The 14,439-nt window shown below is 33.8% G+C and overlaps 2 protein-coding genes and 1 non-coding gene across 4 annotated transcripts; 1 reads left to right on the plus strand and 2 right to left on the minus strand.

The window, feature by feature from the left end:
• Window positions 1-609: 609 nt before the first annotated feature.
• On the minus strand, window positions 610-6,034 carry LOC122607248 (ribulose-phosphate 3-epimerase, chloroplastic). 2 transcript variants are annotated; one of them, XR_006325019.1, is made up of 10 exons: window positions 5,804-6,034; window positions 3,730-3,841; window positions 3,437-3,577; window positions 3,247-3,360; window positions 2,866-2,944; window positions 2,330-2,439; window positions 2,193-2,249; window positions 1,682-1,751; window positions 1,476-1,595; window positions 610-878 (listed from the first exon to the last, which is right to left on the minus strand). XR_006325019.1 is itself a non-coding variant. In XM_043780185.1 (10 exons), the coding sequence occupies exons 1-9, from the start codon at window positions 5,926-5,928 to the stop codon at window positions 1,546-1,548; spliced, it is 858 nt and encodes a 285-aa protein (XP_043636120.1). In that variant the 5' UTR covers window positions 5,929-6,032; the 3' UTR covers window positions 610-878; window positions 1,504-1,545. The 2 variants fall into 2 exon arrangements, 1 of the variants encoding a protein (XP_043636120.1); XM_043780185.1 differs by having other exon boundaries at window positions 1,504-1,595; window positions 5,804-6,032.
• A 1,668-nt stretch (window positions 6,035-7,702) lies between these two features.
• LOC122607626 (peptidyl-prolyl cis-trans isomerase NIMA-interacting 4) lies at window positions 7,703-10,953 on the minus strand. The gene is made up of 5 exons (XM_043780642.1): window positions 10,847-10,953; window positions 9,219-9,377; window positions 9,013-9,122; window positions 8,069-8,211; window positions 7,703-7,927 (listed from the first exon to the last, which is right to left on the minus strand). The coding sequence occupies exons 2-5, from the start codon at window positions 9,355-9,357 to the stop codon at window positions 7,885-7,887; spliced, it is 435 nt and encodes a 144-aa protein (XP_043636577.1). The 5' UTR covers window positions 9,358-9,377; window positions 10,847-10,953; the 3' UTR covers window positions 7,703-7,884.
• A 63-nt stretch (window positions 10,954-11,016) lies between these two features.
• On the plus strand, window positions 11,017-11,090 carry TRNAT-AGU. Its single transcript has one exon. It is a non-coding gene; the product is annotated as a tRNA-Thr (tRNA).
• Window positions 11,091-14,439: the final 3,349 nt, after the last annotated feature.

Raw genomic sequence — 14,439 nt, forward strand, 5'->3', positions numbered from 1 at the left:
TTAATACTTATTATAGCAAAACTTTGAGGCTGACATTTGAACTAATAAAAAAAACCTTTATTTAATACCAAATATAGCCTAACTTGAGGCAGACATTTGAACTAATAAAACAAACTAAGGGCATGTTCATTGTTTACAACAAATCTAGAAAATACATGTACATCAGTACATGGCTTAACCAATGGGGTTAGTGGCTCATTTGTAAAGTCTTTGACGGGAAAATCCACCTGAATTCAAGTCTCACTTCCCACATTTGTGGGGGTGGATTAATAGAGATTTTTTGAGAGTTCTGGGTTCATCTCAGACATACGTGTAATTTAGGAGTAGAAGTAGATTAGAAAGCCGTTCTAAAAAGACATGTACATGGCTTAACGCGGGTATTCTTGTGACCTTTGTCAAATACGTTCTTTGATCACCTCCAGATTACCTATAGAGATCAGAGGTCCGAATCTGACCTTTTGTGAGGACATCAAGAAATCTATATTCATACCTTCTTAAGCTACCGGTGAAAGTGGAAAAAGAAATGTTTCAATTTTCTCCATGGCTGGAACACTAATAAATAGAATTTTTGTAATCTGATTGAACTGTTGCAACATTAGATATGCAGACTAGACGATTAAGAATTTTTCATCAATTTTAGGTATGTTTGCTGCTAACAGAAATAGGATACAACGACAATGCTTCGCAAACAAGCATTAATTAACAAGGCTAATTGTTACAACAAAACAACACTTATTTACGCTTCTATATGAAGACATTGTACACAAGCACCTTTTCGTAACTTACAAATGGACCTTATTTGTACATCTCTCAGCAAATGATTAATGTTGCAACAGCATGAAACAGCATAACATCCGCCATTATATTCCTCCTGTTGTCTGCAGACGCAAAGTTTCTAAGCATAAGCACAGATAAAAAAGTTCATCAAATATCAATTTATAAGAGTTCGTTTATATCATACATTTAGAGCTCGTAAGGTCCTACAGAAGTTTACAACTAATGGGTTCAGAGATAAGCCCTCAGATACGGGCCTTTCCGTTCCACTGGCTGTATCCTTATGTGGTGTTTGAAACTTGGGATGTGTTTCTCAAATGAATAGGAGATTTGTGATCTTCTGTTTCTTCATTGCCAGGATGATCACAATATGAAATTACCTATTTGCCCCCAACTTTTACCAACTGATTATCTGACTCTTTTGAAAAATGTAATAAGTAATAACCACTTCAAAAACACACATCCAAACACCTGGATTTTCCCCGACCATCGTATGCAGCTTTGGCATGACAACCAGTGTACTTGAGCCTTAAAAGGATTATACAATAAATGATCTTAACAAGTTTACTACATGTCTACATTAAAGTAGTTTGATTATGACGCATGATCTTCGGTTATTTAGTTTCAAGAAATGTTTAAGACTCAAATGTCACACACACTTCTTCAGTGTAAATAAATGAATACAAAAATTAAATACCCACAAGTTTCAATAAGACAGAAGTTTCTTACAGCAACGATGACTGCTGAAATCACATATGTACTTGACACGTTCTATGCAGGAACCGCCACTGGTCTTGTGCTGGCTTTGATACCTTTAATAGCTGCAGAACAAATATCCAATGGCACAGAGAAAAGGGTAAGAAACAAGAAAGAAGACATGTGTTTCTATTTTTTAAATGTTGGTTACCTTCAGCATAATCTTTAGCTCCAAAAACAGCAGAACCAGCTACCAAAGCATTTGCCCCAGCCTCTATAACCTACAATCAAAAGTGACATGTTGCCTGAGTTCCTATTATTGATTTTCATTAGAGATGTCAAAGTCAAACATTTTACTTCTGGTTGGAGTGATTCGAGTTATGTTAAATCTCTAATGGATCAAACGGGCTAATTTAAAAAAACTAACTAAAACAAGAAGTCAACGGATGAAAAGTTGCCCAAGGTGTACTTTCAAATTTTAATGCATAAATCCCCGAAACAATCATGTTATTATAAAAATAGTTAAACTTTTGTATATCATATCTGAGACACTAATCAATTCTACTGAATTTAAACTTTGTGTACATTAAGTGTCCTTGGTCAATCTAACTACTCAACCATTTCTAATTTCAAATTCACAAAAATGTTACTGAAATTTCTCTAAGAATTGAAAATGTAACTTTTAAGAAAGATTAAGAGCTCATTATGAGATATAGCTATACCTTGTATGCATTGGCAGGAGTAACTCCACCATCAACTTCAATCCATGGGTTCACACCCTGTTAAGTGCAATTGAAAATGACATGAGGTGATTCTGCAATAAAATTAAGTCTTAAAACATACCAAAAAGTAGATATACCTTCTCCACGCACATTCTCCTCAAGTCTGAGATCTTTTTTACTTGGCTTTCGATGAAACTTTGACCACCAAATCCAGGATTTACAGACATTATCAACACAAGGTCGACCACTGTTGAATAAAAAGATTATACCTCACCCGTCACATACATTTTCAATGTTCGAATACAAAAAAAATATCCATGATAGACAATCCTTTTGGATTAGAAACACACTAACATTAATAATAATCTAACTTCAATATGAAAATTTTCCTAATATTGAGACTAAAGAATCTTTTGTAGTTTTGTGAAAAGAGTTCTCCATACTTATATCCGTTAAATACTTCAATAACTTTGAATTTCTTTTCAAGTGTAAACAGACTGGTTTTAGGGTTTGAACAAGCCAAAAAATAATTTTGTAATTCAATAACACCCTTTGATCACCAACAAAAGGTTTTTGATTGCATTGCAAGTCACTGTTCATCAAATGTTTTCTTTTCGAAAACGTAATACTTCATATGAGAAACTAAATGAGTAAAAGAAAAACTACAACTTACCATCAAGGACATATTCAATGGTGGATAACGGTGTGCCAGGGTTCAGAACGACTCCGGCTTTAGCTCCAAGACTTTTAATCTGGAAGATAAAAGATGAGAAGTGAGTACGCAATTGACTCTAAACATCTTTTTCTTGTTATTCATGAAATACGTGTGTTGCTTCAGCAAAAGTTTTTTATGGCATGATGGGTGGGTTGGGTAACACCGTAACAGGATGACACGGGTCAATTTTTTAATTGAAATTTCACTTCCACTCCTTAATATTACCTACAACATATCCTTAAAAAAGGTCCACCGCAATACATAAGAGATAAGTAAATACAATACTTTACAGCAAAGCAACATAAAAACTATTCAAATGCTACAAATAGGAAATCTTACTTGATTAACTGTACGGTGTAAATGAATAGTGGAAGATTGTTCACAATGGACACTGACAATGTCTGCTCCAGCTTTTATAAAGTCTGGCACTCTTTGCTCAGGCTCAACAATCATCTGCAATATTTCAGTTTCTAATCAGCAAAAGCTTCAATCTATAACCATAAATGTTAAAACATGAAATGAGAAATACCAGATGCACATCCAATGGGAGGTCAGTCACTGGCCGCAATGCATCTACAACAAGAGGTCCAATGGTAATATTAGGAACAAAACGTCCATCCATTACATCAACGTGTATCCAGTCACATCCTGCCAGCTCTACAGCTTTGACCTATAAAAAGAAGATACTATACAATTAACAATCCTATGGCTTCAGACATTTAAACAAGAAGAAAAATGTTTTATGACAACACAAATTTACTTCAGGTATCTTCAGGTTATTGAGTTTTAACTTCTTAAACATATATAAGAAACTTAGTGTACCTGTTCTCCCAACTTAGCAAAGTTAGCAGAGAGAATGGATGGGGAAACAATGATATCAGTCTTGGAGAATTTATCAACCCGAGAAGCCTTCACAACAGTTCTAATTGCTTTCCTATATTCATAAAATTCGATATTTAAAATACCATATTATTAGATAGCTATATTTAAAATACAAATCAGCACAAGAGGTTTATGGCCTCATAGAACAAGCCCTAAATAAGTACTCCCTCGGTTCCAAAACAAATGTCCACATGATGGAAAAAAACACTAAATTATAGTAGATAGCAACATAAGAACATTATCATAGAATCCAGCGGGTTTATAGCAGGTAGAAGAATCGGATCAATGCAGGTGACCTGATCTACGTTGGGCCAGAGTTAATGTGCTTAATACTATATTCAGTAATTGGATAGATCCAATGGGTCAACACGGCAGCGAATTAGTGGAAAGGAGTGGTTCACGAAAGCATTTCCACGAGCAGTTAGGAAACGCTAGTAGCATGAATAGCAGGCTTTAGTTGAATTTTGTTCAGAAATTTTGATTATTGTTTTTTGTATTTGGAGAGATTGCTTTTCTCGAATTGGCCATTTAATTCAAGTAATTAAATTTCCTGCTGACTTTTACATTTTACTACATGTTATTATTGGTTCCATTGGCGGGAAACAAATTTGGAGGTAAACATATTGGCTACCCGGAGCGGTTCTGAAGGCAGAATGAAACCTTCCAAATTCCATCGCAGCACACTTGGCTGCGATCCCTACCAAGCTTGATGCTGTGGAGTCCTTGAAGGAAGGCGGCAGTCAGAGAAAAGTCAAGGGGCGGCGGAAGGATAAGATGATGAAGAGTCCAATTATTCCAATGTTAACCAATGAATCTATCACAAAATTAGATTTCCTGCTTTTAGCAAAAAGGGTCCCCCAAGAGGATGGATCGTGAAAGTGGAAAAATATTTTCAGCTTTACAACACAGTGATGAAGAAAAAGTGGATGTGGCATATGGAGAAAGATGCACTCTATTCTTGGATATCTGCTGATCAGGATCTTGCATAGTAGGAAAAATTGACTAGCGCCCAACAAAAACACTTTGGGCCTCCCTAATTCAAGGATCGTAACGAATATCTGTGTAGGACTAAAGAAAAAGGGTCAGTAAAAGGATACCAACAAGAGTTTGCTAGAAGATTTTCTCGGATGACAAACAGGCCCGATCATTGTTTATTGGGAGTGTTCTTATATTGGGCTTAAAAAAAGTTGAAAACCGATGTACGAATTCACAAGATCCGCACAGCTTATAAGGCAACAAGCCTTGCACTGGAGTTCGAGTCCAAAGTCAAACCTACCCTCCCAAAAATGAAATCTAAATGGAGTTCCCAACTGAAACTTGATGCTTAACCAAGCTGCAATTGAACATCAGCTAGCACCCTCAAATGGATGGCAAACAAAGGTACTCAACCAGTGTCTCGAGACCTGCCTCCACTGCTTTGCTCATGAGCAACCAACTACATGGTGCCCCTTTCTAGCTTGGTCTAAGTTCTCCTACATCAATTCACGGTGGTTTAGACCCAACAACTATCATTCTGTATCACCCGTACTACACAAAGAGTGAAGATCTGGAACAACAACTTATTAACCGTAATGATATGATCAAGTTGCTTCACTCACATCTCAGTATACCGTATGCACAATCAAGCACACAGGATTATGGAAAACATCGGAAGGTAACTATCTAGGTGGATGACTATTGTATTCCCCAAAATCCAACCATACCGTCAACGTAGGCTTGCTATACAACGTAATGAAAAGCTCTCTCCACGTTTCGTTAGGCCTTAAACGTGTAATGGGGCATATGAGTTAGAAATTAGAATTACCATCCTACACCGAAATTGACCCAGTATTTCATGCTTCTCTACTTAAATTGGGAGGGACACAAAATTTCCAGTTATATATATGCATTTTAATTAACTTAATTAAATCAAAATAACATACATAGAGTTTGCTTCTAATACAAGAAATATATAGTCACCTATTTGAAGAAGAAAAAAAAAAAAAAGAGTCAAAAGATGTATGTAAGTATGTACCTGGAAGTAAAAGTAAATGAATTGGGTTTAGAAACCTTGCCAAAGGCACCATTAAAAGTATGTGAGGATTGAACAAGAGTTGTTGATGAACTCAAAGTAGAAGAAGTAGTAGCAGCACTTGTCATATTTTATTTTTCTTTTTTCCCTTTCCTCAAGCAATTTACAGTGAGAATGTGGGAATGGAAAGGAAAGGAATTGATTAGATTGACTGGCTTGGCGTGTGTAGGAGGTGAGTTTGGTTATCTTGAATGAATGGTTGGTTGAGTTTTGGCTTGTGGGTGGGGGGACCAAATGCCCCCAATTTGAAGAGGACACCATAAAAAATCTAGCATTGAGCTAATCGAACATTCCGCTAAGAAATTCCACGCCTGGTTATAATTTTTTTTACTTTTGTATTTTTGATGGAAAATTATAAATCGTGTTAATTGGTTAATGGTTTGACCTTAATAGTAACATCCAAGCGAACAAAGTTTTGGAGGTTAGAGCCCGAAGACACCCATGTAGACCAAGGTACGTTAACACGACCGACACACGTCTGAAGAAGTAAATACCCGAAACCTGGAAAATTAAAATTCTATTCCTGATCTTCAAGTCAACATCCCCTCACCACAACCCCAAAAAGGACTCCGGGTGGGCCACTTGATCTCCTTTTATAACACATGTGGATTCGTTGAATTTTAGTAATGGTTTTCGAATCGGATCAGACATTAAACTGGTTGCAAGGATGGTTATAGTCCAACTGGTTTGTCGGAACAGTAAAAACCGGAATAGTTAAATATAAAAATAAAATGAAATTGATAAAATATATGTATTAAATAAGCGAAATAATAACACAAATGACTTTGATGTGGTAGTAAGTGCAAGGTTGAGGAAGTAAAAAGAAAGAAATTCTTTGCTCAAAGAATCTAAATTTAATATTTTAGAAACCAATTATTACACGTATTTAGTACATTCCAATTTTTAAAAGTTAAAACCTTTTAATGCCCGTTAGTTTCAAACAAAAACCTTTTTTAAATTATAGAGACCCAACAATACAAAAAAATATCACATCGTCAAAAGATTATCTTGTTTGGTTTTCCATGATTTAAATGCTCCACAAATCTTATAAATAACATGGTCATGGTAATTCTAACTCTTGTTAAATCTGAGTTGTTTTTTTTTTTAAGCCACATCAAACTCAAGAAAACCTGAAAATGACAAACAAAATGGCAAATGAGTGACATTTACATTGTTAAAGGACAATGGTGGAGCAAATGGTCTCATCCTGCTATCCTAGGCTAACAGTCAACACTCAGTAATATATGATTTCACTACAATGATGGTCAAGAATGATGTCTATGATGTACTGCTTTTGTGTTCATCATGTCCACATTCAACCATGCCTAAAGGCGTGGTCATGGCATGACCCACCAAGTGGCTACTTCTTGTGATCATCCTAATATCAACAGAGTTAGCATAACGTATCAAAAACTGACTTATCATGTACCTGGTAGCAAATACACAGCTATACTAATGTTGACGACAAAATATGCGGAAATCACAGTTTCTTCTCCTCATGTTCAGTATCTACATTTATAAACATTTTACATGAACATCTATGTGTATCTTATATCTTAAAAGCTATATATTTTCAGATTTGACAACTATTGAGATGTCATCAGCTATTTGCCGAATAGTTGATAAATTTTACTCCCTTAAAATCAATTTTAATATCCAAGTTCAGATTTGTCCACCCTCAAGTCCATAACACAAAACCAACAATAGTCACATATAGCTCATCAAGAACGCACAACCTTTACACAGTTGATCATTGGGGTCTGTTGATACAAACAGAAGCCACTGTTAGCGGTGAGTGGATTCCAGTTAAATACGTAATATTTAGGACCTATTAACAGAAGATTAAGAAAAGCGGCAAAAATCACTTCATTGAGAGATTTACCGAATAAAGACGGATTCTTGAAGCAAAATGCAAAATCCGAAAGTGTTCCATATGTTCAAGATAGAAAATACATTAGACTGGTTAAACACAATATCATCTTTATTTAATTGTCAAGGAGATCATACAAAGCTGATTAGATCTTCTAGTTCTTCCGACCTTCGGCTAAGATGATGTGATATCCATGTCTGTATGTGAACAAAGTTATTACAAGTCGGTAACGATTCATTAAAAAAAGATTAAATTGAAAGAAGTTGTGTATGAGCTTAAACATTAGGTATAAAAGTGACGAAAAACAAGAAAATGAAATAAGAAGATTGTAGCCTCACGTTGATTTAAATGGTGGGCTGGTAGCTCCAACAACAGTGTTAAAAGCAACATCTTGAAATGGTCCAGCCATCTTTCCACGTGGAAACCATCCAAGGTCTCCACCTTTCTTCCCTGATGGGCATTCTGAATATTCAGCTGCTATCTGCATACAAAAAAAATGTGACAAGAAGAGATATAACTAGGCTGCCTCAAGCTACATGGCACAAAAAAGTACAGTGCCTGCGAAAAAACATTCGCTTCGAACATAAAAGATAGGTGTTTGACTTGTAAGGAGAGCAAAATTTGGAAGTACAAGAGAATTGTCAAACAAAATGATGTGAGTAAAAGTCTTGCAAGGATGGAAGAGGATCCTTTGATTCTTAAAAATTGTCATAATGTTCTTACACATTTGTTTCAACTATCAAGAAGAGTTGGTAGAGTCATCTTGCTTCCTTTGCTTTATATCACTGATAATAAGATTATTGTTAAAGCTTCATTCTGTTTGAAAAAATAGTACTGATGTGGTAGTGGTCATTATCAGGTTAGGGATATGCATATGCTCAGCACCAAACTGCTACAACCCATCCAACATTAATAGAAGAATGTAACTTAAGAAGGGTGATTTGTAATAGCTAATCCTATTAAAAAATGAAAAGCTAATCAGCGAGTTCATATCAACGCTGCCTACAGTGATAGATAATGAGAAGTTAGGGAACCTTATAAGCCGTAAATTACAGACTACTAATAACTTCCGCGTTGGTTCCTAGAGCAACATCTGTATAACAGTGGTTACACCCAACAGGTCTATCTAGCAAGGCTATCTGAAACCCCTTCTTCAAGATACTATTAATGATGTAAAAAACCCCATATTCTACTATTATTATTGCTCTAATAACTATAATGCCAAAGAATAAAGGCTCCAAGGCATATAAAAGAATGACAGTTATCAAACCAAGACAATTACCTTTGCAAACTCAGCAGGAGGAACCTTATCTCCATTACTAAGCCATCCATCCTGGAGCTTCTTGTACGCTTCATTGATTTTACCTTGTTTTTCACATAAAATATGCCTTGCTGAAATAAATTTTCGACAAAGTTAAGCACGTTATATGTTATACCTAGAATAACAGACGTAGTAATATAAACACAAAGCCGACAAGTAGATGAAACCTTTTACATATGTGCAGGTGCCAAGACCGTCAGCGGCCTTTCCAGCCTTTCCAGCTTTTGCTTTTCCCTTTGCATCTCCAACTTCACTACTAGCTGCCTTTGCTTTCCCTTTTCCACCACCTTTTGCATCCTTTCCCATTTTAGTTTGTTGTCCAAGATCTTTATGAACACAACACGCAATGATAAAAGACAATAACTATACTTTGATTTCCAATTGTGAAACGTGATTACATAAATTGTATATAAGCGCCAAGTTGGTGGTGATGAATGTTGTGAAGAGTCAAAACCCAGTCAACCCTAACATGGCACCCATTCAAGAATAGGTTTCTATGACAGCTATGGAAGTAATCTACTTAAGGGTTTGATAGTATGGGATTAGTTTCCTGGAATGTAACTATCTTTGCCCGAATGTCTATAGTAGGAAAAAACTAAAGTTATGTGTATTGTATGTAAGCAACTTAAAAAAATGTTTATTGTATGTAAGAAAACATATGTGGCAACCATATACAGGTGCCACTTGTCAGATTGTAATTGGTTGAAACGAAATTCTTACATACAATAAACATTATTTCAAAGTTGTTTACATACAATACACACAACTTTAGTTATTTCCTACTATAGACATTCGTTCAAAGTTTCTTACATTTTAAGGAACTAATCCCTTGATAGTATAGACCCCTGTATATTTTCATAAAAACATACTACACTCGAAAGTCGAAACAAAACTTTAACCTATTTACATAAGTGGTTCCATAACTTCAACACACATGGATTAGTAAATTAAACACCAATACTTCCCCTTATTTTACTAATCCATGCCTTCAACGTCTTGATTCTCAACGAGAACGAAGTCTTCAACTTCCGTTTGATCTTCTTTAGTTAAACTTTGATTATATATCTATTTATCTATTATATAGCAGTAATCAATAATGAAATCCGTATATCTGTTATATGTGTATCTTTAAATGTTACTTATTCATAGTACAGACAATTTTATAGTTGTTCATTCATCATTTCATCATTTGCTACAATATTTCCATTAATCCTGCCCTAAGCAATATCTTGAAGGTCACTAGCAAAGTTGTTGGAATTGGTCACGGGCAACAATGAAAAAAAGAACAACCCGATTAGGCTGCTAAATCTGAGCTAAAAGAATGTCTATCCATCACCGGATAACGTGAACAGGAAAACCCTCACTGTTTACCCGTTTAATTTATATAAATCAGCACAAAATAGTGAAAATTTAAGGGTGCTAGTGGTGTTAACACGGGTCCATAACCTAGTAATGACAATACTAACACAAGAACCATATCTGGTAATTTTGAACATAAAAGCAATAAACTTTAAACTTCAAAAATAAAAAAAGAAACTTAGGATTATACATATGTACAATATATAAATAGAGTAGACCTAAATAGTCGAGTAAAAAAAGATGAAAACTTTATTCAATAACAGATACAGATAGCAAACAACCAGCAAGCTAAAACCCCAAAATAAAACTTACCGAATTACAATACATACATATACAAACATATATATATGGGAATAACATAGCTGCAGTCATATAAACAAGATGGAAATCAATATAAAGTATAACTACGTGTATTATTTATGGGTATTGTTTTTACCTGTGCCGAGTTGGATAGATGAACAAGGGTCTTTGAGAAAAATAGTTTACGCAGTCTCTGATTCTACTCTCAGATTGTATTTCTTTTTGTATCGCACACACCTTAACTTTTTAGTGTTGATTGCATTTTTGCATTGTTAAATAGGTTCAATGTGTAATAGTAAGCAATCGGCTTTCATAGCTCAGTTGGTTAGAGCACCCGTTTAGTAAGCGGGAGGTCTTGAGTTCGACTCTCAATGAAAGCAATTTTGTAATTTATTTAGATTTTTCGCTTCATTTTAAATTCAAAAGTAATATGACTCGTAGTTGCGACAATGATGAATTATTTACAAACTTACAGATTTAAACTAAATTTAGTTCAGATGTACAACATTTTAAATAATGAGTTGTGTAGATGAACAAGGAAGTTGGGTAGATGAACTAAGGGTTTTGAGAAAAATAGTTTTAAGCTGCTCAGCGATATTAAAAACAAACAAAACAAATATATCTTTTCAATAATACCGATTGATATTAAAAACATGCGGGGTCTCAGGCTGGTACGTACGCCTCTGGTAGTGTAGAAATCCAGATGTATAAGAGGAGGGATACTTACTTGATTTGACAGATTTATGTTAACTGTGGGAGGAAGCACAAAAACCCTAACACTGAGTTCTTGAGTGAATTTTAAGAAAGAAAAGAAAGCAAGTGAAAGTAAAATAATAATAATTGAGTTTTTTTATGCAATGGAAAAGAAGTGGTGGGGAAAGAATTGGAGGGGTCATGTCAATACAATTTGGTCAGCTTCTCATCCGCCCAAAAATGACGTGATTGCAAAGGAAACTGGTTGTACATGTTAGTTAATTATTAATGTACCTTTATCTCCCACTATATAATAATGCTAACATTTTCCCTCCTCAAGCCTTCTTTTTCTTTTCTACCTTTGCAGCCAAACATAGAAAACAGGGTCAGCTTCATTTTGCTCACCAAACACATCCATTTAACTTCAGGTAAAAAGCATCTTAATCATCTGTGTTTTTCTTGATTTCACAATGTGATTGTTTTGGGTTTTTCTTGCACTTTTTAGTTTACTTTATGTCTTTATCCATCAACATGATTATTTGACAAAAAAAGAAGAAAAAAATATAGCTATATTAGGAATTTTATTTGTTAATTTATTACGTATGCTTGTATAACTTAAATACATCATAGTCTCATGTCTTTGAAAAAAAATAAAAAGATGTTAGGCGATCAGATCTAGTCTTAAAATATTGACACCAAGCTTATTGAATTCGTCCCATGAAAATGCATTGATGCTACCTGCTAAGTACAATTGGTGCATTGCGATTATTGAAAAGTTTATTTGTCAATATTTTTGTTTAAAAGGGTATAATTGTCAAATTATTATTTTTCATTTCATTTCTTTTCGACTCAAAAACATAAAAATGATATATTGTCACTTCTCTTCCTTTCATTACTATAAAACTCAAGAACACAAAATATATAATATTTTTTATTTCTTTTTCTTTTTCTTTTTTTTTTTTTCATTTCATTTCACTTCTTCCCCTTTCCTTTAAAAATAAACTCGAGAACATAGCCTAATAAAATGATAGAAAGAATGAAAACATAATTTTATTTTGATTTAGTGCAATTAACTAAACTAATAGCAACAGAAGAAAAGAAAATAATAAATGGGTTGTGAGTGTAATTTTATTTGATTTACCCCATATGTGCCACAAAAAAAAGAGACGCACTTTCTTTTTCTAGAGTCGGACGGTGTAATTTAGTACAAACCGAAAAGACCATATGTGCAATTAACTAAACTAATAACAACATAATAAAAGAAAAAAGTTAGGTAACATTCATAATACATTGAATTCACAACATCTATCTAATTACTAGCATAAAAAATTGCATACAAAATATCTTTAAGATTTTGCAGCCCTACAACAATTAATATTTAATACAATTAATATGAAGAGTAAAATGTAATTAGAATTGAAAGTTAAAAAACCCTAAATTAGATAGTCAATATATAATTAAATATATAACTACTATCAGTAAAAAAATTTAAACTGCTAAAATTTACAAAACCAATATTGTAAAATGTTTTAAATAAATGGACTATATATATGTATATGAAACGATCTTATAGATTATAAAATCTACTTGTAATAGTAAAATCAACTAAATCAAATCCAATAATAGTATTATTTCATTTATTTTATGAACTAAACTTATCATCTTATCCTAAATCTAAACAATAAATCAAAAACGAGATGTAGTTTACATATAACACAGATATATATATACACACACACATAAACAATATAAAAAAAACCTAGATAGATTTACAATAACTGAAGAAACAATTTAAAAAAATAAAATAAATAATAAGAACAATAATAAATAATAAGAACAACAATGATAACAATAACTTGCTAATGCGATGTACACATTCAATGAGTTCATCATGAATGCCAGAGCAGTTTATGAGATTAAGAAATAAATTTGTTTTTTTAATAATGTGTTCTATGAATTATTATGTTGTATGTTTATCTTTAATAAGTTTGTAGTGTATTTAAATTATGATTAAAAGTCTATTTTTATTAAAATACAAAGTAGACATTATATAAAACAAAGTTAAATAAAATACATAAAACACACTTAAATAAAAATACATAAAACAGTCTTAAATAAAATACATAAAACAGTCTTAAATAAAATACATAAAACAGACTTAATGAAAACGAAAGTGGGGAACCGTGATAAGCTCCCTAAAACAATGCTCGTATCTGAAGTCCCTTCCATAATTCTCGCGGTACTCCTGGTGGGCTGTTGCATAGAGCAACTCATCAGAATGAATTTGGGCATTCAACCTCGTATAAATTGCCTGAAACTGCTTACATTCATTGCGAATCTTATTGAAGTGACCTAGTATTTGAGATATGCTCTGTGGACCTTCAGTGGTGCATTCGTTGAAGCTTTCATATATGTTGGTCCAGGTAGATTTTTGGGGTGCTGGGTTAACCATTTCATAAACTTGTATCCAACACTTGCATAACAAAAGATCTTCGGATTCAGTCTACACTTGTCTCGCCATTTTAAAATTGAATGGTTTTAGAAGGATAAAAATGAGTTGAAAGAAATTGTTCAATGATTTGAATTGGTTGTGTTAAAAATGAAAAATTGTTAGTGTTTATATTGGAAAAATGTAAAGTTAACGTTGGGGATTAAAAAAAACAAAAACAAAAGTTTCGAACAGTTACAAATGTAGACCCACACAGAGCATTTTCAGCCTATTAGTCGTCCGCGTCTTGCCTCTTTGGGACGCTCGAGAGGACGGTGTATAAGTGATGAGCGTCCATTTTGTCATAAAAACCCATATTGAAAGGCTTTATTTCTATGTCTAAATGAGTTATTATTCCGGAACTATTGGTATGTAATGAATCGTATGATTATGCAGTTTCACGAAAGATGCGAAAAGAGGTAATTGACATCAAGTGACTCAAGGAGGAAGCCTATGAAGCCACAAGACATTTGCACGAAGACTCGCGAGCGGAACATGAAGAATTGGAGGTCGACGTGGAGCAAATGACCATGTGTTAGAGTTCTTAG

The sequence above is a fragment of the Erigeron canadensis genome, chromosome 7, assembly GCF_010389155.1.
Source record: "Erigeron canadensis isolate Cc75 chromosome 7, C_canadensis_v1, whole genome shotgun sequence".
Taxonomy (NCBI): Eukaryota; Viridiplantae; Streptophyta; class Magnoliopsida; order Asterales; family Asteraceae; genus Erigeron; species Erigeron canadensis.